We start from the raw sequence: 22,623 nt of genomic DNA on the forward strand, positions 1-22,623 counted from the left end.
TCCCTCCCGGCTGCTCCATCACTGGCATCAGCCGACATTCCCGGCTCCCTCCCGGCTGCTCCATCACTGGCATCAGCCGGCATTCCCGGTTCCCTCCTGGCTGCGCAGCCCCGCCCCGAGGCCGCGCGGGCGGGCAGTGACGCAGCAGCGCGCGGCGGGGCGGGGCGGGGCGGGGCGGGGCGCGAGGCCGCGGCCGGCAGAGGGCGCTGCGGTGCCGCGCGGCGCGCGCGGCGGGGCGTGGCGCGGCGCGCGCGGCCCGGCGTGCACCGCGGCGGCGTTTGAATGGCGCAGGCTCCGGGCGCCGGGCCCCGGCAGTAGCGCTCCCGCCGCTCCTCCCGCCCGGCCCGGTCCCGAACATGAGCAGCGGGTGAGTGGCGCGGGGCCGGCCGCGGGGAGCGCTGCGGGCTCGCGCTCTTCTCCGCCGGGACTGAGCGCGGCTCCGCGGCGTCGCGCCGGGCGGGCGGGCGGCGGGGGCCGCGGGCGGTGCGCGGGCGCGGATCGCTCCGTCCCGCTGGCCGGCGGCCTCGCCCGGCGCCCCGGCCCTCCCGTGTGCGGTGCCCGCCGCCCCCGGAGAGCGGGCTGTGGCACTTGGGTTCCTCTCTAAAATGGTGCCAGCAGGCTCGGCTCGAAGCAAGCGCGTGCGGTGGCGGATACGTGCCAGGAGAGCGGGGCAGGCTCTGGTGCTGCCGAAAGGGAGGAGGACAACAAGCTGGGTGTGAGGCCTGCTGACGGATTTAATTTCTTGGGTGTGACAGATTCCAGGGGGAAGGAGGGGGGGAGAGGGGGAGCCTTAAGTGCTTGAAGATCAGATCCTGCATTAATTACTTCGTTCAAAAGGCTTCAATTTTTTTTTTTTTCAGCTGGATGATTTGACATGCAGATTTAAAATAAAGACATTTTGAATGGGGAGTTCTTTTAAGGATAGAGAGATTAGGTGGTGATCTTGGAAATCTTTTGTTTCTGTTTTTGTAACATGCTTTGCTTTGGAGCAAGGTTAAGTCCGTTGGCTTAAAAGCAGCTTTCGTCCATCTTTTCTTGGAACATCATTTTTGCTTTTCATGTTCTCCTGTTTTTTTCTTCCTCGTATTCTCTGGCTGTAATCAGGGAACTAATTAAAAATATGAACTTACCCACGTTTAGTAGAATTAAAACGTAACAGAAGGCAGATTTGTGCCTCTTTTGCCTTGCTGATTGGAAAGAATATGTTCTGGAACTAAAATTAGGATTGATTTGAACTCCTAAACTTTGAAACTCAGTATATCATTATATTAAAAATGTTATTTTTAAGGTAGCTTATAGATATGTATTAGAAAGTAAATGGCAGTATGCTGATATGTGTGCATTCTTATGGCCACGTGTGTATATATTCACTTGCCTACTTTTACTGTGTGTTGTTCCTAGGGTAAGAAGATTGACTAAGAATGAAGAAGGTTTTTTAAATGCCATAAATAGACTATGATCAATAATAGAAGTGTTTTTGAGGGTGGCATAAAAAGCCATGGGAAAGTTGTGCGACGTGTAATCACAGACTGTCCTGCCAGGTGGGCGTGTAGTGAGTACTTCCTTAGCCTCCACCGAGTTTGGAGCTTGAGGGGTTTGCCAGTATGTCTGAATTCAAAATTCTTGTTGCAGTTTTTTTAAAATTCTTTGGGTTGAGCTGCCAATGGTAAAAGAAATTGCTGTATTTAATTTCATGGATAGTTTCTTAAAGAGCTATGTAAAACATTAATGTGGAAGCTTCAATACTGCGGAAATCTATTTCTTTTATAACACCTCTCAGTTATAAAACTTTTTCAAACTTATTGTCCCCAGAGTGTTCATCAGTGAAAATCAACAGGTAGAAGTGTCTTTTCATTAGTGAAATATTACTTCAGAAAGGACTTAACTACTGACAATTGCTGTTACTTTATTGCAGCTTAACAAACCTGTCAATGGTGCCTCCAGAAGCAGAAAACTGAGTTCTTGACTTTTTTTTTTTGGTAGAAAATGTAAATAAGGTTCAGTTATTAGACTCCCAGGCTATCTCCACAAGGGGAGCTAATGCACACCCGGGTTCCTCCTCACTAAACTTGGATGAACTGTCACATGTGGTTGTTTTTGGAGGTTCATTATGACAGTGGGCCACGTACAAATTCCCTGTGTAAGAGGAAAATGAGCTTAAATCTTAGGTATAAGCTAATTTACCATAACTAGTTGTTCAAATAGTATTTTCATTTATTGCAAATCTTGAGAAATTCCTGTAGTTTTTATCAATGTAGGAAACTTTAAACTGGAACAAATGGCCTGACAAGTGTAGCACATTAAAAAACTGTTCTGCTGGCAGATAACACTCTTTATAATGTTGCAGAAAGATTTTACATTAACATACTCTTTAAAATCTTGAACTCCACTTCCTCTTTTTAAGAAAACTCAATTTTAACAGCTGGTGAACCATCAGTACATCAATTACTAAAAAAGAAATTTGAAAAAGACCAAATTGTTTCATATGCAAAGGATGTGGGAGCCTTCTAAAAGAAAGACAAATGGATTTTGTAACATTCATTGGAGCTAAAATGAAAGGAAGTTATGCCAAGCTTACAAAATCTCTTCTACATCATAAGATAGTGCTAATTTATTTTTGGAAGTAAATTTGAAATAACCATTCTTGGAAGTTATTTGTGACCATTAGCTCTGATAATTGCCAGTGAAATGAGTTGACCATTACTGCTTCCCTGATGCATACCTGTTTGGAATGCTTTCAAAGCATGTGCTCTCCTCCTTGGGATAATGATTAATTAAGTTTTTCATCTGAGTTTAATATTGTCTTCCTTGAACTTGCAGTTGGGTTACTGTGGGGTGGAGGAGAATCACAGGAATATTTACCATGGCTGGTGCACATGGAATGCTGCAGGAAGAAGTAGTTACTGAGAATTTGGACCAGTAATAGGATGGAAGAGTGTGTGTTTTAAAAGGTATTGCTGATGGCTTAGGAGATCTATTTTACATTTTCCTTGCTGCCATGCAAAGTATGCCAGCCTGTGTTCTGTAAGAAAATAATATTATGTTAATATGCACGTAGATTATGTAATGTGCCAAGAAGAGTTTGTCCCTCTCTGGGGGCTGTGCCCAGAACGTGGGACATGGGAGGGAGTGGTGGAGTTGTTAATACTTGCCTTCAACAGATGTGCACTTGGAAGCCTGTTAGTGCTGACTGTCTTTGCCTAATTCTGGTATGGCCTGAAGAGTTTTATTGCATCTGGGAGAGATCCGAGATAGAAAATACCAGTAGAACCATCAAGAAAACTTTACACAGGTGCTGTGGGGACAAACCAGCTTCTTCTCAGGAGACATGCCTGCTATTACTTTAGTCCTTCTGCTTACTGAAGATTGAAGAGAATAAAAGGGGGAGAAGGGAAGATTGTTGTCTGCTATGAGAAATCACCCACGGTATAGGGGAAATGGGTCGAATTGGATTCTGCCATCCTAATGAAATCATACATCTCTGTTCAGATCTGCAGTCTACCTTGTTAGCTTGTAGAATAGTTTAGGATTGTACAATGGACCAAGGCAGAGCTGAAGGGGCATGCATTCTCTCCTTTGTTTAATTTTAAAAACTTTGTGAAATGAGGGAAATGCATTGGCCTCAATGAGATTGTATAGCAGATTGTCTGCTCAAATACAACTAGCTGTGCTCATCACAAGGGAAAAGTCAGAAATTAAAGACATTAAGGTATAGATTGTTTGAATTAGTATCTAATGCCAGTTTAAGAACCTTCTGTATATATCCCAAAATTACAGGGGACTGTAGTGTCTAATGAGCTATCCCTAGATGATATCTGACTGCGAATAGGAAATCAAAGTTGTGAAGAGCCATGTAAAGTGCCTTTCATCCTGTAGCATTCATCTTTTTAATTGCTGGCCAGCCAGCATTTTCCTAGGTGTTACTAAGCCTTTCAAAGCTGGTTTCTTAGGATGTTGACTAAGTTTATTATAGTACTGTTAGGTTTGTGTATACCAGATTCTTCTGCTTGTGTTCTGCTCTGTTTGTACTAACTACATGGCTGTGTATGTGAATTTAATCACTTTTAGTATATTTTTTAATGTATTTGCACAGTCTGTACTAGAACCCATATAAAACATTTGGATCCACAACATCCCATGGCAAGTTCAGGTTGATTATAATTTGCACACAGCTTAACCTTGTTTGTTTTGATCAGATCTTCAGCTATTGTCTTTGACCCTTTTTTTTTTATATTGGGCAAGAGAGGACACAACCTCTATGCAACTTCTCCAAGCCATTCATTTTGTAGGCCTTTGTCTTATTTCCCCTGATGGCTATAAGTAGTCTCTTCCCCAGACTGAAGAGGCTGATCTAATCAATTGTTGATTATATGAAAGATATTCCATGTATTTTTAACTTCCTTTGTCTGAGCAGTTTTTCTACTTTACTCAGAAGTTTTTTTTACTTTTTAGGGTTGATTTGGCTTTTTTAAAGAAAGTTAACTAACCCTTCTCTTAGTGTATGAAATACAGGCACAAATTAGTTCTGTACACTGTCACAATAGTGTTCTGTTTATTTTTCTATTTATTGATCCACATGGAGTGCTAAACAGTCCAATTGATCTAAGGTAAACTGTCCTATATCCAGATATTGTTGTGGGGGGTAGTTACTAGCTCAGAGACTGATTCCAATAGGAACCCAAAATTTTCTCCTGCCTGCAGATACATAGGCTTTGCTTTATATTGATCTATAAGTATTGCTTTTGCCTATTGTACATCACAGTCCTTCTCCAGTTCTTCAGTTCGCCCTTATCTTCACTGGTATGACTTTGTATTGTCAACAGTCTTCATCCCCTTTTGTGAGGTAATTTATTAATATATTGAACAGCATAAACCAATGCAGGTTTCCCCCAGGGATCTGGAGGTGATTTTCTGCAGTGTGGAAACGGCTTAGGCAGTTTGTGGCTGTTCCTGAGATACTTGTGCATGCAAGAGCTTTCCCTTTTTTTCACTTGGTTGCTTAGTTTCCTCAATATTTAAGTGAGGGACTTGGAAATTCAAATAGACTTTATCATTTAGTTGCCCTTTATCCATGTTGTACTACCTCATATTTTTAATAAATTCCATTAATTTTGCAGAGCAGGACTTCACAGAATCATAATATAATTTGGGTTAGAACAGACCTTAAAGATTTTCTAGTTCCAATTTCCGTGCCGTGGGAAGGAAAGGACACCTTCCACTAGGCCAGACTGCTCAAAGCCCCATCTAACTTGGCCTTGAACACTTCCAGGGACAAGGCATCAACAGCTTCTCTAGGAAATGTGTTCCGGTGCCTCAACACCTTCTCAGTAAAGAATTTTGTCCTAATATGAACTCTAAACCTGCCCTGTTTCAGTCTGAAGCTATTACCCCCTTTGGGCTATCACAAATGCCCTGGTAAAAAGTCCCTCCCCAGCTCTCTGTAGCCCCTTCAGGTACTGGAAGGCTGCAGTGAGGTCGCCCTGGAGCCTTCTCTTCTCCAGGCTGTGTTGCCTTAGTGACAGCCAGGCTGAATCTTTCCCATTATATTATTTGTGTCCACTAAGTCTATTTTTGATTACATTGTTTCCTAATTAGTGCAACAGAGATGTCAGTCTGGGTCCTCCTTGAGGCTCTTTAAATATTGACTGTGTTTTCCACATGTGTTTTCTTTAGGTACTTTGTCAGCTCCAAGGGAGCTAAAAACACGGCTGTTTCATTACTGCTTAAATGTTCACTGCTACTTCTGCATAATCTGAGACCCTCAACAGATTAAACTATTGAAACCCCTTTAAACTGTTGGACAGTGAAGTCATACACAAAGATTTTGCTTTGCTTCATCAAATGTTCCTTTATATCTGATAATCTCTTGACCTTTTGAATTTCTTTTACCATTCTTTAAGGAAAGATAGTTCTGTTGTTGTTCTGTTTCCGTTGTTCTGTCATTCTGTTTCAACTGGGAGGCTGGGAAACAATATATTCTTATGTCAGATTTGTTAGAGTGTAAAATTCTCTTAATTTTTCTCCTGGACACATGCAACCTTTTGTAAGGAATTTCCTTCCATCCAGAGTCCTCTCTCTCCAGTTCAGGCATTTTGAGATGTTAGATGCACTTTAGAGCCCAGTATTAAAAACAGATAAGCTAATTGAATTTCCTTGGTAAGACATTTCTTTTTAGCCTTCTAATATTTTACACTTCTTTTAAGCAAAAAGTATTCTAGTTAGATAGTGCTGTCATTTATTTTGGTGATCAGATTCTTGTGTACTGCTTAGTGTGAAAGATGAGGGAAGATTGAGATCATTTGTTAAACAAGAAAAAATAAGGAACGGTAAGTGTTAGGCCTGAGGAATTGTAAGCTGATAGTGTGTTATGGGAGTAATCACAAAAATTTTCCTTCAGCAACAGATATTGGGGATTTTTTAGCATCTGATGAGGTGGCTGTGGGTTTTAACTCTGGTGGTTGGAGATTGTCCCCCCTAATATTTTAGTTTATTGCTTTCCCCTCAGTATTATTTTCAAAAAGTGGATAGAAGAAAAAACAGTCAAGACGTTTTCCAAGTCCTCTTCATTACCGACCCGAATAAAAGGATGGATTTGTTTGGATTTTAGTATTGTTCAGTTTTTCTTCAAAAGTCCAGTTGTTCAGCACATGCCTTTGTATTGTGCTCCTTTTAAGCCCATTTTAAGTCCAAATAGGGATTTTAACCCATCTGATAAGCAAAGAAAATGTGTTCCTTTATGTGAGGTTTTTTTCCAAAAGTTTAGGGAAAAGTTTATTTACAGACCTGTGTGGAAGAACTAGGAAGTGTGGAGAGCTAACAAAGTGATCACTCCTCATCACTGTTTCATAGTGTGAAAAAATTAAGTTAATAAAGCAGTCTTAAGCCAGACCTGCATCTGGAAAATTATTGGCCACCAGATGTTAAAGATATTGCCCTAAATAATGCTGCCATTTGAAGTTCTTGCTGTAGTCTGAGGCTGTGTTCCCTTCTTACAGGGTAAGGGATTTTGTCAGTATATACTCCATTTTTGAGACATCTCAAGTGAAGTTCTATAGTACTGATCCAATTCCAAAGAATACCAGAATATTTGAAGAATTTTTTTTTTGTCCACTGTACCCTACAAGAGGGATTTGAATGTGCCTGAACATAGCATGTCTTGTTTTGGGCCTGCCACCTGCTTTTTTCATTTGATGGCCTTTAGCCACTGCATGGATCTTCATGGCTAATAAGCTGTTTCCCTGGCTTATTCAGTGCTCAGTGTCTTAGTCTTTTAAATGCCAGAGTTCTTAATGTGAGGTAAATCTGCTACATAGAGTAAAAAGGATAGGGCTGCTGCTAAAGATTGAGGGGAAAAATTGGAGCACTCATCTTGAGACCACAGTTGTACCTTTTAGGGGAAAAACAGTAATATTGGAGCAACTGGTTGTCTTTTAAAAGTTGCGTAGGATGTCTTGCTAAAACACTTCAAGAATAGTGTCTCTGTGATGATGTAGTAGTTGAACCTAGTCTCAAGCAATGGATCTTCTGATCACTTAGAAAAGATGCAAAATCATATGTACAGCTGTCTCAGTCTTGGTCTTGATTCTTACAAAAATACTTGCATACTTCAAGACAAAGGACTTTAGGCATAAAATAAAGTTGTGCGTTTTAGTATGAAAAATGGCCAAAGCACTGCTTTGACAGAAATGGAAGGGGAGGGGAGATGTACATTTGCCAATAAACTAAGGGGAGGATCTTTCACTTTTTTTTTAACCTTTGTTATTTTGATAAAGCTTGCTTTCTTCCTAAAAAACAAGAATCATTTTTTTATCCACCTTTCGTACTTGGAAACAAATGTGAAACCAATTATTTTTCTCTAAGTGGCAGATTAAATTCAGTGGGAGGAAAGAGTTTCATAAATTGCCCTATTCTTTACTTGAATTCTTGTTTGTATGGCACCCCTCAGTGCAGGTGTAGAAACTGGTTTGAAAACAAAATCTCTCCCTTGGTTTCTTGTGATTTTTATTTTGTTTCCTCTTTCTTGAAAGCTAAATAGGGATTTTGAAATTCTCAAAGTGTTAATAATAAGGCCTCCGGCACCAAAGGATGATGTCTTGGGTTATATCTAGGATGGAAGATCTTGGAAATGGTTGAATTCTAGTGTTGCTAGCTGTGTTTGAAGAAATCTGACAGAATGTTTTAGAAAATACAACTAAATATCTTTCCCTTGAGAACAGGGATTTGAGAGATTATGGCATCTGAAGCTCACAATGTTAAAAACCAGAAAGTTTTGCTTATTGAAGGTCATCCCATTGATCTCCCCAGAAAAAGAATCTCTTCTTCCACTAAAAAGATCATGAAGGAGGTAAGCTGTTTGTGTTGTTTGTTGGGTTGTTTTATGTCCTCTGAGAAAATTGATGATTTAAACAAGTCTATAGTTCTGAGCAGTCTAAATCTAGAAGCACAGCACTACTTAACATTTGATATTTAGATGTTCAATAGAACTTTGAATTGTTTCTGTAGCAGTTATATTATGAAAACTGTGTAATAGATACAGGCAGCAGCTGCACAGATCAGTGCATTGTACCATCCATATGAGCAGTGGGTACTGATTGATACAGTCTTACTCATGTGTGCTTTTCTGCAATCTAGCCAAAAAATGTTTCAATACAGGAATTCTGTCATGAAAAAGTTCTTTCTTGCCAAGAGAGCTACATGGCACAAGTGAGAGGTGGAGTAGGTGAAACCCATTCATTGAAATAGGTCGTTGTATAATTATACAGCTTCACTTAGCACGTTGGTAGCACGTAGGTATTCACTAGGTTCTTGCTACTCAAAAGTAATTTTTGAAACTTCTTACCTGTGATACTGACTGAAGAATAAGACAGTGAAGTACAGAGGAAGCACTGGAGAGGCAAACTTACTGTAAGACCTCTTCAAACAGTGGTGAAGATATCAATATCCTCTGTTTATTAAAATTTTCTATTAAAACTAACATTTTGTGACCAGTGTTACCAAAAAAAGATCATAACATTCTCTTGCTGATGGCACAGTTTAAATGTTACCATTAATGCTAAGTAGTATAGATGGGAGTGTTTGACCCTTTATAGTAATACAGCTTTTTTTCTCTTATTTCCTTTCTCCCAGGGCAAGAAATCTCCAAAACAGCTGGCTTCATACACAAACAGGTAGGAGGGCTGTGCTATGTGATATCTGAGTTTAAAGTGTGACAGAGGTAGGGAGAAAATCACAGTTGAAATTGATTACAATACCAAAGCAAACACAAATGGATGATGGGTCTTGATTTTAAAGACAGTTCTTTGTTCTTGTGTTTTCTTCCATAACAGCGAGTCTCTGCATTACTAAAAACAGAAGAATATTGGTGGCATGACTTCTAATATCCCTAGTGTCATTAGGATATGTATTGGGGGAAAAATGTTTTCAACAACCTGAAATCTGACTGCTGAATTCATAATTATATATATATATAAACATAATAATGCAATTCATTTGGTTTGGATCAACCTTCACTAAAATAGTGCTTTATTATTACAGAGTAACGGTTGGAAAAACGGTGGCCAGTCCCCTCTCTCTTTTCAAAGTGGTATATTGTAAAAGGAAAGTTCATTGTTATACTCCAAAGCCTTGTTACAGAAGGAAACTGTGCCCTAAATCTAGGGGCCGTGACATGGCAAATAAAGAAAATGAACTGGCTTGTGCAGGGAATCTGCCAGCAAAACTTCACAACAGTCGGACACACTTGCTGAATTCTAGCGACTCTGGCTCGTCTCAAACAGAAGGCCCCTCATCCAAATACAGTGCATTTTTTTCTGAGGTAGGTAGAGTTTGAAGAAACTCCTGTTTAAAACAGTGTTTGTTGTAATTAGCTGTGAAAGTTTCTTTCTTTAGATTAATTTCCTTCAATTCCGCAAGTAGCAGGTCTTGTGATTTACAGTTTGTCCATTTAGGGTGATGCAGTTGTCAATAGTAATAGTCTTGCCACTTTTCTTCATATTTGTGTCAGGTCAGAAGCTCAGATCTGCCAGACTTGACTGGGTTAAAATTGTGCCAGCAGCAAAGGAGAATGTTGTTTTGACCTGTGTAGGTTTCATGAACTGGCAGGACAGTGTCCACGTGTGTGTTTATAGAAGTGTAAAAATGTTAGTATATCAATGAGAATAAACTGGTGAGGTAGATTAGGACAATTTTCAATAGCAGTATCAACTTTGTGCAAAACTAACTTAAGTGTTTGTATGAGCTTTATTTCTTGTTGGTTGAGGAAACCTAGACGATGCTTGTAGGGCTTCTGAAACTGTCTAAAAGGTCAGATATTTAAATTAAATGGATTTTGTTACAGTGAAGGCCATTTAAGGCCCTTAATGTTGAAGTTTGCATTTCTGTCACAATAGATTTTTGTTACTCCTTGGGGCTTACATATGTTTAAGGTGAGGCATGGCAGGGAAGGCAAGATCAGAAACTGTCACCCACTATGCTGCTGTCTTGTCACAGTGCTGTAAATGTGTGCTCCTGTGAGGGAGAGCCCTGAGAAGCCGCTGGGCTGAAGGTGCAAGTCTGCAGCACTTCTGCAGTGTTTAATTTGGTGGTTTCAAGAAAAGAGCAGAATAACTACAATAAGGAGGCTGCAGAAAGATGGGTAAAGAAATGAAGATGGGAAGATTGATTTTCTGAGAAGCTAAGGAGCAGATCACTGGCCTCTGGTCACAAATGACTGTTTTAACTGGTTTGAGAGATGTGTGTGGCTCTACAGTGTTCATTCCAATCCAAGGTCTAATTAATTAAAATGCCTGAACTTCATTCAGAGAACAGGCTTTTTCAGAAATGAACCATTTCTGTTGGAGTTTGGAATAATAGATGCAATTACTTGTGTCTAAATTGTATCAAAATTAATAATCATCTAAGCAAAAAGTTCTCAGAGTTGGTGAGAATTATAGGTTGATGCACATGAATGCTCATTTTAATTATTTGATACCTGTCTTAGGTGGTAAAGAGGTACAAACCTTATTCTTGCAGCTTTCGTGTAAAGTGGGTGATGTTTTTGTGACCCCCAAGGGAAATATGGGTTTAAATCTATTCTTAGATAAATTTCTAAAACAGACTCATCAACATACAGGTAGAATATAGCAGATTATATTTGAGTAGCTTATTGTTTTATCACTGGCTACTTAACTTGTGGCAACTTTTTATATTTTTAAAAACATGCAGGTTTCTCAGGACCATGAAACTATGGCTCAAGTTCTTTTCAGCAGGAATCTGAGACTGAATGTAGCTTTAACCTTTTGGAGAAGGAGAAGTATAAGTGAACTGGTAGCCTACTTAGTGAGGTAAAATAAGTCTCTTCTTTTATATCCTTAAAATGACAGCAATCTCAAATATACCACAGTATTTGTAGCAGTTTTGTAAATGTTGTGACTTAGTTACACTGTTTAAATCATAGTGGAAGCAAATGCTTCTACTACTAGTAGTAGGATCTACAAGTAACACTTCTGATTTTATTCTTAATGTTTCTAGGATACAGGATCTTGGAGTAGTAGTAGACTGCCTTCCTGTGCTTACGAACAGGTACAAACAGAAAAAAGTGGGGAATTAGAACTTGCTTATGACCACACTGAAGTTCAAACACTTCTGAAACATCTTGTTTTTAAGTTTACAGGAAGAAAAACCATATGTTTCAGTTGGCTGCTGTGTAGATCTTTTGCCTTTAGTGAAATCTCTGCTTAAAAGCAAATACGAAGAGTAAGTATCAGCTTGGGATGCTTTTGAAAACATTATTACTTCCTGGCTGTGCAGAGCCCTGGAAATCAATGGTTTTTAATCCTCTGACTCTTGTTCCCTCTGCCCCTTCTCCCAGCTCTGCCTTTCTCAGGAAATGAGAAAGGTTCGGACGAAGCCTTGCATTCCAGAGCTTTCTCCTCTAACAAAACAGCAGTGCATAAATTCTTTTCTGCAATGTTAGGCACTTGGGGGAGAGGACTGGCTTTGCCCTTATGCAGATTTATTTATCCTAAATATTAAAAAAGGTTAGCACTGAGGTTTTAGTACGCTTTATAACATGTAATCAAGGCAGAGTTTTCTTGTACTTTTTCAACAAGAACTTCAGGCTACCACTTAGAAATTGCAAGTGTAAACAAGAATTTAAATTTACCAATTTGTCTAGATTCTTTCCTTCCAGAATAGAAAATGTGTTGCTTTCTAAATTGCTTACAAAGTTATCTCAATTCTTTATTTATCTGGCTTGTAGATAATCTTCAGGGAGAGGGAAATGCATAATGTGTAAAATGTGTTGTTACAGATACGTGATAGTGGGTTTAAACTGGCTTCAGGCTGTCATTAAAAGATGGTGGTCAGAGCTATCTGCACATACAGAAAAGGCAGAAGATGGGTGAGTCTAGTGTTGGGAAATACTTAAATATGTTTCTGTAGTCGATTTCATCTCAATGTGTTCTAATTTTGATCAATAGGAGCACATCTTGCCTACAAAAGGCACACTTATAATTATAAAGTTAAAGCTTAAAAGAATTTTAAGGATAGTTAAGTTACTGGTTTTGTTTTGTTGTTTTTTTTTTTTTTTTTTTTTTGCTACTGTTTTAATACCTGTAGGACATAGTCATATCAGGGATTATACAAATGCTGTAGAAGTTGAATCAGAATTTTTCAGATCTTGTGACAATATCTATTGTATAGGCTAAGTCTATATGCAGTATTAATAATTCATTTTAATAAAAGAGACTACTGAAATATACTGCCTGGGTTATAAAGTGATGTTCATTCTCTTTCAGAAACATTCATATTTTAAAACAACAGTTAAGTGTTTTGTGGGAACAGGAGAATCACCTTACTCTGGTTCCAGGATATACTGGTAATATAGCTAAGGTAAGTTCTGGTTCCAGTTCTGGTTGTGTTCAGGTATAAATGTGATTGTATCATTTATGGTATTCCTCCTGTTTTACTTATGCTAAACTGTGGTTGGACAGAAACACTTTTACTTTAGTTACTGCTAATGCTCAAGTGTATTGCATGTTTTTTACAGAAATCTGGAGTTGTTTCCCTATGATAGTTCTGTGAATTAAAATTATAATTATGCTTAAGCAGCTCCTTAATAACAAAGTATCTATAGTAATGAGCCTTGAAATGATATTAAAAAGGGCTCAGTTGAGTAGGTAGACTGTGGAAGGGACAGATGTTTTCTCTTAGATCTGTTGTAGCCATTGTTGTAAGTGTAATGGAGAATCTTAGCCTGGGAACATCATTGGCATTTGCACATCAGGTGGCAGGAGCAAGTGACAACATACTAAATTCTAAAGCTTATTGCTGACCTAATGCTTAGAAAACGGTGAGTTTCTGGTGGGCAGAAGAGCCTGTCGGAGATGTATCCCTGCTTGCATTTTTCAGTAGGTTGTGGTGTCAGTTACATAATGAGGGTATCTGGTAGATCCATATTTTTCTGTTTGTGCTCATCTCTATATACATGGCTTTCTGAGATTGGGCACCAAAAGTTATACTAGATAGAAACATCTCCAGGTGGAGGGACCTGGTGAAGGTGGACAGTGAGAAAGGAGTTACAGCAAACAGTTGGTTGTGTGCAAGATTTGAGTGAACTTGAAAAGAACTTAAAAATTGCATCTTTTACTTACATCTGAAGGAGTTTTGGTGAATCTATATTTCTATGTTACAGAATTGATCACTTTGATGTGTCAAACAAGTAAACTCTTTCCTTTTTTTCTGGGACTGCTGTGCACCTGCGACTTCAGTTTTGATGTCCCTGCAAGGATAATTACAAAATTCTTGCAGCATTTCACTCAACAGGGATGCAGAAGAGCTGAGTTCCAACTCCCAACTTGGTTGAGCTATGAGAGCATGTTATGTAGACTGCCTAGTTCTTTTGCTGGATCAGAATAGCAGCTATAGGTAGTGTCAGTTTGTTTCTCTAGAGTTCAGGTTCCCTTTATGTTCATTTGCTGTCTTAATGTATCAGGATAGATTGTGACCAAAGTCACCTGAGCAAGTCAAAGCAAAAGTAGTACAAGAATGTTGGAGGGGTTGGGTGAAGGAATGTCATACATAACATGTTGTAACTATGTGATCATATGATGATGATGATCTTTCCTGCTCATGCAGGGAGCAGAGGAATAACAGATGAAATTGATAGCTTTGAAAACTAATCCTACTCTTCTGGCAGGCTTTTTAGTACATGAAGAAATGTCATTGAAAACATTAACTGAAAGTAATCTTGAAGATAACTGGTTCTGAAATTTGGGCAAATATAATTATTCGTGTGTTATGGTCCTGAGGTTGCCCTGCTTCAGACATAGAGTTGATGTTGGAGCTATAAGTAAAGTGACAAACACTTTCTCCTTTTTTTTCTTCTAGGATGTAAATGCTTATTTATTGCAGCTACACTGACATGATGGGGAAACAGTGTGCTTATGTGGTGAAACAGTCCCCTAAAGTATCCCTGAAATATGTGCTGAAAGCCTTTTGAGAAATACTGGCAGAAGAGAACTGAACTGTCAAGCTGTTTAATGAAACCACTAACAAAACTCTAACAATCTACTTCACATTGAAGTGGAAAAATGTCTAGTAGGAGCAACTTTTACTTCAATGAGGTGAAAGTGCACTATGAAAACTGTATGCCTTTGCTGCATTTGGGATTCGCTCAGTTACTAGGTATTCCTTTAAATGCTACTGTACCTTACAACATCATCCATAAAAGAAGATGAACTATACTGTCATGAAGACAAGACAGCAGAACCAGTTATAAGGAACCAACAAAAACAATCAGCATTAAGAGCTTTTAAATGTCTCTTTCACAAGAGAACTCCAAAATGCACAACTATCTTCCAATTGCATAAAAAAATACAAAAAACTTTGGGCTATTCAGTTATTTCTATATTTTAATCAAATTATTAAAGACAATTTTTGTTTGCACTATTGAGAAACTATACAGCAAAGATGCCTTAATTACTAGTGTTTCAAAAAGCCAATGTATTAAGATGCAAATAGCTATTATGTTCAGATTGTGATGGAAAACTACAAAAATCAGGGTTTCACATTGTGTAGTTAATGAAACATTGCACATATACAAAGATTCATGTATGAAAAATATTATAAATACCTGAAGTTAAGCTTGGGTAAACAGTTATTGCAAATGTCAGCAGAATGGTGAATTTATGTCTTAACAAATGTTTTTATATTGTATGTGGATTTCTAACACAGTAATCTTGTTCTGTATCATTCAAACTACATGCAAATAAGTAAATATATTAAATATATCTACTGTTTTTTCTTTTCAAGTTAAAAAAAAATCAATTTCTAGAATAATCTCTTCCACAGTACTTTTTATCATAGATATTTATGTCTCTTGTTTGAAATGTTTACAGCCAGGTGAGGCCATGTTATTCAAATCACACCCTTTTTATACTACCTCCTTTAAGAAACTGACAAAGAACTTTTGCAAAATTGATCAAGTTCTAACCTGATCAATGATGGCAAAGTCATACCAACAACAGCATTGAGGATACAGCTATGAACTTTTACTGTCATATTGATATGCTCTTCTATTTTAGTTTAAAAGCTATATCTTAATAGCTCTGAGGGAGTCTTAATCTTAGGCTTGCTGTTGCCTTTTTTAATTTTGTGATTAGGAAGTACTCTTTTTCAATTAAAACTTACAAAGTACCAGCTCTTCACTTAAAAGTATACATGCACAGCATGTATGACCAAATAGACTACTTCCTTAAAAATAAGTACTTGCAAGGGTTGTTTTCATACCTAGCATTAAGCATGTGCACTTTTATTGACATGCAGGAGAAAAGTCTTTTGATAGCCACAAGTGGTTTTTGCTTTACGGATTAATTAATTTTAAACTCCTGTAGTGGTCAATAAGTTCAGGCCTCCTGTTGCTTAGTATTGTATTAGTTTATGTATCATTGTTGCTGACTTCTGAAGGCCAGCTAGAAATCTGTTATGAGAACTTGGTGCTTTTAGTTGTTTGACTGTTCTGTAAACCACCAAAGGTTTTGCATTTCCTAGGGCAGTCAGTTACAAAGAGTTTCTGGGGCATCCCAAAACTGCAAACTTTGTGGGGCAATTTGGAGACATACACATAGCCAGTTTTTTTGCTTGAATTGTTATGCATCATTAGAGATATTTCATGCTAAAAAAGTTTTGAGATAGGACTTTTCAAATGTTCTTACTATCAATTAAAAATCTAAAGGAACTATAGTATGACAACATTTTTGTATTACTTTACTGTTCCATTGAACACTTAAGTGTAAAAGTCACCAAGTCTAGTTTCATCATTTGGGTGGCAATTGCTGAAACTCTTAGATTACTCCTCAAGGAGATTACTGTTTATGGAAACTCAGATTTATTTTTTTTAATAGACAAAGTAACTCATGGTCATTTATTTCTGATAATACAAGACAGAATAGTTGTAATTGATTAAAGGGATACTCTAGTGTTTTAAAATCTAGCTTGAATGTAGATTTAGATACGTAGGCTTATAATGAATTCTGTATGTGGCCATAGAGGTAACAAATCCTGACTGTGGAAGTGCTTTTGTTTTAGAGGCAAGGTAAGATTGATTTGAGGATCATTACTGAGGAATAGCTAATAAAATAATCCATTCTTTTTAACTGCCAAAAGTTGTATTTTGACAGCATCAATAATACAGTATTAAACATTGTCATTAGTATCTGTGCCTTATTTTAAATGAATTTTTTACTGTTTTCAGGCAGCTACTAGACTGTAAGAACCGGGTTCAGGTGTCTGTATTATGAAATTATTTTTTCCATTGTGTTCTTTATTCATTGAAACTATTCACGCTAATATTCAGGCTCAGCTTCTTGTATTCTCTTTAGCTCTCAAATGGTGGCTAGGAATCAGTTTTACTGTTACAGAATGTATATGTATAGTATCTGGTCAAAGTCAGAATGACAGCTGTGTAACACCACTAAATTCATATAGTTGTCTCAGTGAATCTAAGAATTAAGTTTATGAGCTATCCCATGCATAAATTACAATCTTTGTGATACTTTCTAAAAATGCTATTTCTAGGATGTGTCAGAAGATCCAGACAGAATTAATCCTTTTCCTGTGTGCTCCTGTGATGCAGAAGCACGTATGTACTTGAGGATGAAGGATGCTTCCACAACGCTGTTCTTCATATTTTACCCCTTGATGTGAAACTGATGTCTTTGAAAAACAATTGTCTTTTGCCTCAGTGTTCCCTGAAAGTACTTGAGGCTGTTTTGCTGAAGGAGTACTTTTAAGTGTGACCCAGGATTTGCCCATCCTCTAAACTGAAATTGAAGAATCCTTCTGGCAAACTGTCTCTTTCTTCAGGGCTGAAAAAAAAGTCTAGCATTTGTAAATGGAAGTGGCCAAGTTGAGGTATTGCTGATAGCTTGCTGAAGAGTGGAAAAAGCTATGCCATTAATTAGCTGGGTATGAAGAAGTTAGCATGTCTTAATGATTATGTATGTCTCTGTTTTGAAGGAACTATACCTATTTCTCAGGAAAGAGTCCTCTACTCTTGTATCACACAGGTACTGCAGTTCTACACTCGTTAATAATGCTTACAGATTGTTGCTGGTATTAAAAAAAAATAGCAGCCTTCCAAGAGCTTACCCTCCACAGTGAGATATAAATAATTTTTTTTCCCTCCTGTCGGTTGCTTTATCAGAGGCTGTAATTTTAACACTTGAGGTGCAGGAGGGATGGGAGAGTAGGAAAGGACAAAGTACACATGCCCTGTGCTGAGTGACATCAGCCCCATTGCATTATAAAACAGGCTGTATTTTCATTTTCTGGCATCTGAAGTAGGCAAGTTTGGCATTAAACATCTTTATGCATTTAGCATTGAAGAGATAAAGGTTTTGAAGATGGATGCTATAGTGCTAATTTGTGATTTTTTTGAGTTTTTTTTCTTGAAAGAGTGGACATTGTTAGTGTGGAAACTTGAAATAGCAAGTGGTTGCTTTTGCCAGTTCATCTTGCCAGATCTTCCAGTTCTACAGAAGACTGAATGTCTGTCTTCATGTGGAGATTTGCAGCTATTTTTGTGCCTAGTTTTCTGGTGCAAAGTGAAACTGGTGGTTCATAGTCAACTATTTCAGAATACAAAACCATGCAAATTATGGTATTGGTGTGAAGTTATTCCAGCTTTGCACAATGCAAATGCTAAAGTTCATGAAAGCAGTCGATTCTGTTGAGAGGAGTTTTATATTGAGCTGATGTTGCATTAGTGAAGGAAAAAAATGAAGCAGTTTTTAATAGCCTTGGTAAAAGCCAGACAGTGTAGTCTAATTTTTGCATTCAGTCTGCCATCCTACACACAGTAATCATTGTAGGCTACAGATAAAGATTCACAGAGAAAATAGATTGAGCATGCTTGTGTTGTTAGTGCTTATGTTAGCCTTCCTTAAACAATTAATGTTTATTCTATGAGTTAAATAACTTGTTTTATGTCTTGGAATGAAACTAAATGCAACTGTTTTTCTCCCCCTTTCCATGTATATTCTTTAGGACTTAATGATGTTATTTATTGCTCATCTACTTTAAATATACTAAGAGTGTGTCTTGTTAGAAGTGAGGAGGGGAAGATGAGAATTCTAGACAAAACACAGGGCTAGCTATTTAACATGATTCAGTTTGAAGCAACTGTGAAGAATTTCCATCTTTAAACTTTTCACGCAAATTTTGTTAATACCTATGAATTGAAGTGTGCACTCACAGCTCTAAGTTTGACTTTGAACTTGGTTGGAAAAAATAAAGTGCTTTCATTCTAAATAACTGTAGCTGCAGTATTGTTTCTGTTCTTGTTTTTTGCATTGAGTACTAAGCTGGACTCAGATACTAACCTGCCATAAGGGAGGCAGGAGGTGTAGCACTGTCCCTTAAAGGGATAAAATGGAAATATCCACCTAGTCTTCAACTATTGCAGATCTAGAATATTTTTGTTTCTGTACTGACAGGAGTTTTGTAGTAAATCTGTATAGATTGTGGCTTCTGATCATTGCTGTAAAATGAGATCTGTTTTCAGCTTTAATGTGTTCCATAGTGGTTGTGATTCATAGGGATCAGTGCTTCAATTCAGGCAGTCGTTACTTTGAGTGCTGTAGTGTAGATGAGCAACTGAATGTTGGGGTATCAAACATCTGTTCTTTGCTGTAACAAACACACGTTTATCTTTCCCACCTTTTTATTTTCCCCTTATTCTTTCATTTAAGTGCTTAGAACCATTTGAATCCCTTTTGGAAAAGTGATAGATGCCAAAATGTGCTCAAATGCTTTACAAACATGCTTCTGACTTCTTTTAATACCATTCTGTGAATAACAGTTTCCTGTGGATTTGGGAAGGAGGCTGTTTTCTGTATGTATAGGCTTGAAATAAACAGAACTAGTGGACTTTACTGTAATTGTATTCTTGATACTTCCTTTTTTACATAAGCACTATGTATATTGTGAAACAATTAACCTAAATCTAAATATCAAGATAAAGTTACATTCCAAAACTGCCTGCTCTTACAGGTATAGGTGTTGAAGTACATATGCACCCTAGTATCATACTTTAAAGTGACCTGTAGACAGTATAAAATAGCTCTTGTAATTTATTATGTCTCTTTGTCAAATTGAATCTATTGAACTTTCAAAAAGCCCAAATTATGTTTGGATCTTGCAGTTTCCACTTCTACTCATTTCAGATATTCTATGGATTTAAGGACTTAGTGCAGTAAGTATTCCACCTTCAGAGAAATAGCTAATCTTTTTGTCCTTTGTGATAACAGGCTTTCATTACATCTCTTCTGCATGAGACAAACTTCTGCAAGAGTTAAAAAGTTTTTAGGAGGGTTTCAGAGGAGAGTTGCCACATACAAGAAAGCATGTTTGGTTCTAGATGGGGGAATAGCACAAATACAGGCAGCCGTTAGGATAGTGCACATTTCATTATTATTGAGTTGTCTTTTCTCATGTGAATCAGCTGTCTTGTTATCTACTTAGTCTAGATAAAAGTGTCATGATGGATTATTTGGGAGTTTAAGTCTTAGTAGCTCTTGGCTGTAAGGAGCTAAAACTGCTCTTTCCATTCTGATGAAATTGCTACAATGAATGCGGAAAGGAGCTATTTGTTGTGTGTTTGGCTTGGAGAGCAGAAATCTCTTCTATGTCTGCTGATAGTACTTTGTCTTGAAGCATAAAGGTATAAGCATTTATGTCTGTCTGCTTAAAATTTTAGTTATTAAAATAACAAGTTTGACTGAACAGGAAGAAAAAAACAACCTTGCTGCATTAGTTAATTTCTGAATGACTCTGTCAGCTCATATTCCAGCTGCAGGAAGCAGTAAATTTACAAAAATGCAGTTAACCATCATGGTACAAGTAGTGATAAAACTTGATTTTCAACATTGTTAGGTTATTACTACTGAAGCAGTAAAGCAGGACTGAAGAAATAGGTGTCAAATTTTGTTCTGAACCTTGTGTTTTAGCAAGTCTGAAAAGCTTGACTTCTTAATCAGCCAAAATGAGTGGTGATTGATGGGAGTGTTAATTCTGTGCCAGCAGCAAGCATTAGCATAAGAATAAGCAGAGTAGCTGGTTGTAAAATGACCCCTGCCCACCAGAGCAACAGTCTCTTTTTGGTTTTTTTGGTTGTTTTTGGCCTTTTTTTTTAAAGATGTTACAGTTCAGGTGCTTTTGGCTAAAGAGAGCAGATAGGGAGTTTTCTAAATCTGTTAGTTGGACGATGGGGTAATGCTGCAAGAGGTACCTCTGGAAATATTGCCCTGTGAGTGGTGGCATCAGTAACTGTTACAGAGGGCTTGAACACAGGCACGTTCTAATCAGGACTGGCCAATGTGTGCTGTCCTGGGTGTCAGTGTAGGGAATTGCATAAAACTGGGGAAGGAGGAGTATTTAAGATGCAGTACAAAAACTCCCATTACCTCAAAAGGGTGCCTGTGGTTGTGGGGAGATTGGGGCATGATGATAAGTGGAAGCCTTTCCAGTCCTGTGTGCCTAATCCAAGCAGTGAGGCACTTCACAAAGGAAGGCTGGAGACCTGATGCTCACAGAGCAGTCATCTTTCCTCACAGTTTCTGCTTTTCCACCCTTCTGACATGTTGGGGCACATCTGCTTGGCTGAATTTCCAGCTTCACATCCTTGTCACTTACCCAAGTGAGAATAAAATGCCTTCATATTTGGCACACCTCATTTCCCAAGTGATGTCTTGTCCCTCAGGTCTTCCAGGTTCTCACTGCACAACAACTTTAGTGCCATTGAACTGTGAAAACTCAGAGGGTTAGGCTTATGCCCTACACACAGCAACTGTGGAGGCCACTGTGATATTGAAAGTGAAGCTGTATTAAGAGGGTTTGTGTGTGTATAAATGTTTTTTAAACATGAATGGCCTACCAATATTCTACTGGCTAATAAAAATGCCTACAGTTCTGAACCTTTGCAAATGGCAGGTTGGTGACTGGTTAGGGAGAAATCCTGCTGCTTAGTGGTGAGTGGTTAGTTGGTTTGGGTTGGGGATTTTTTCCTATTCACCCATCTTGCCACCCCCTCTGAGTGCAGGTTTTTAAATTTCCTGGTGCTAATTTGAATTTTCATTTTTACAAGCTTATGTGTTTCATGGTTTTCTGACCACACAAAATAATCAGGATGTTGGATAGAGTGAGGATGTGTTATGTTCACAAAATGTTCTGTAAGCATGTTTGCATTCATTTCTCTGCAGAAGTATAATTTTTCCCTTTCCTCTACACTCCAATACATATATGTTTCTAGTGGTGGCGTGTCCTTTAACATCTCCAAAGGGGTCTTTCCACCACCTCACAGTTCTTGATTCAAAAAGCAGATTAGTTGCTTACCAGATGAACAGAGAAGTTTGCTACTAAAGCTAAAAACCAGAAAGTGGGGGAGGACGACACAATATGACCCAACAAAAACCACCAAACCACAAACAGCAATTCAAAACTCAAGCAAAAAATCAGAATTCACTGGTCTCTAGCATAAAGTAGTGCTGCAGCCAAATGACAACAAATGCTGCCCTCCATTTTTCATTAAAAAGAGGAGTTAAGAATGCCTTTCTGAGCAAGGAGTCTCTGACACTACAAATTGTTTGGGATTTTTAGGGTTAGTGTACTGTGATATAGTTGACTTTCTAAGTGAATATTTGGTTTGTGACCTCAGCCACCTTACTCTGAAGGGTTGTAAATAAGAGGAGAACGCCCTTGGAGCTTTTCTTCACAACTGGCAGCTTGCTAACTTCTGCTTTTACCGTAGGGACTAGCGAGGCGTATTTCAGCATTTCTGTTTGCAAGATTTGGCATACACACTTCTGATGCTGCTTTCTTACTTGATAGTTCTCTCTGAGCTCTGGAAAATGAGCATTTAGCCTCTGGTCATTCCTTTAAGTTTAGTTTGGTTTAAACAGTTCTGATGTCAACGATTCTGCTTATCTGAAAGGAACTGTAAGACCTCTCTTCCTTTGTAAACTCACCAAATCTAAATCTTGATTGTAATAGGCTTCTGTATTGAGAAATCATTAATTTACAGATCTTAGTATCCTTATTAATACTTTTTCTTTCTGACAGAATTGATTTGTCTGTGGTTCCTTTTTG

The 22,623-nt window shown here is 38.2% G+C and overlaps 1 protein-coding gene across 2 annotated transcripts; it reads left to right on the forward strand.

Annotated features, from left to right (window-relative positions):
- The first annotated feature begins 268 nt into the window (after nt 1-268).
- On the forward strand, nt 269-19,412 carry KATNBL1 (katanin regulatory subunit B1 like 1). 2 transcript variants are annotated; one of them, XM_066552417.1, is made up of 10 exons: nt 269-367; nt 8,217-8,344; nt 9,127-9,167; nt 9,535-9,814; nt 11,203-11,321; nt 11,509-11,559; nt 11,644-11,733; nt 12,290-12,379; nt 12,777-12,870; nt 14,368-19,412. In XM_066552417.1, the coding sequence occupies exons 2-10, from the start codon at nt 8,231-8,233 to the stop codon at nt 14,398-14,400; spliced, it is 912 nt and encodes a 303-aa protein (XP_066408514.1). In that variant the 5' UTR covers nt 269-367; nt 8,217-8,230; the 3' UTR covers nt 14,401-19,412. The 2 variants fall into 2 exon arrangements, with proteins under 2 accessions (XP_066408514.1, XP_066408515.1); XM_066552418.1 differs by lacking the exon at nt 269-367 and having other exon boundaries at nt 8,188-8,344.
- Nucleotides 19,413-22,623: the final 3,211 nt, after the last annotated feature.

The sequence above is a fragment of the Molothrus aeneus genome, chromosome 6 (assembly GCF_037042795.1).
Source record: "Molothrus aeneus isolate 106 chromosome 6, BPBGC_Maene_1.0, whole genome shotgun sequence".
Lineage (NCBI taxonomy): Eukaryota > Metazoa > Chordata > Aves > Passeriformes > Icteridae > Molothrus > Molothrus aeneus.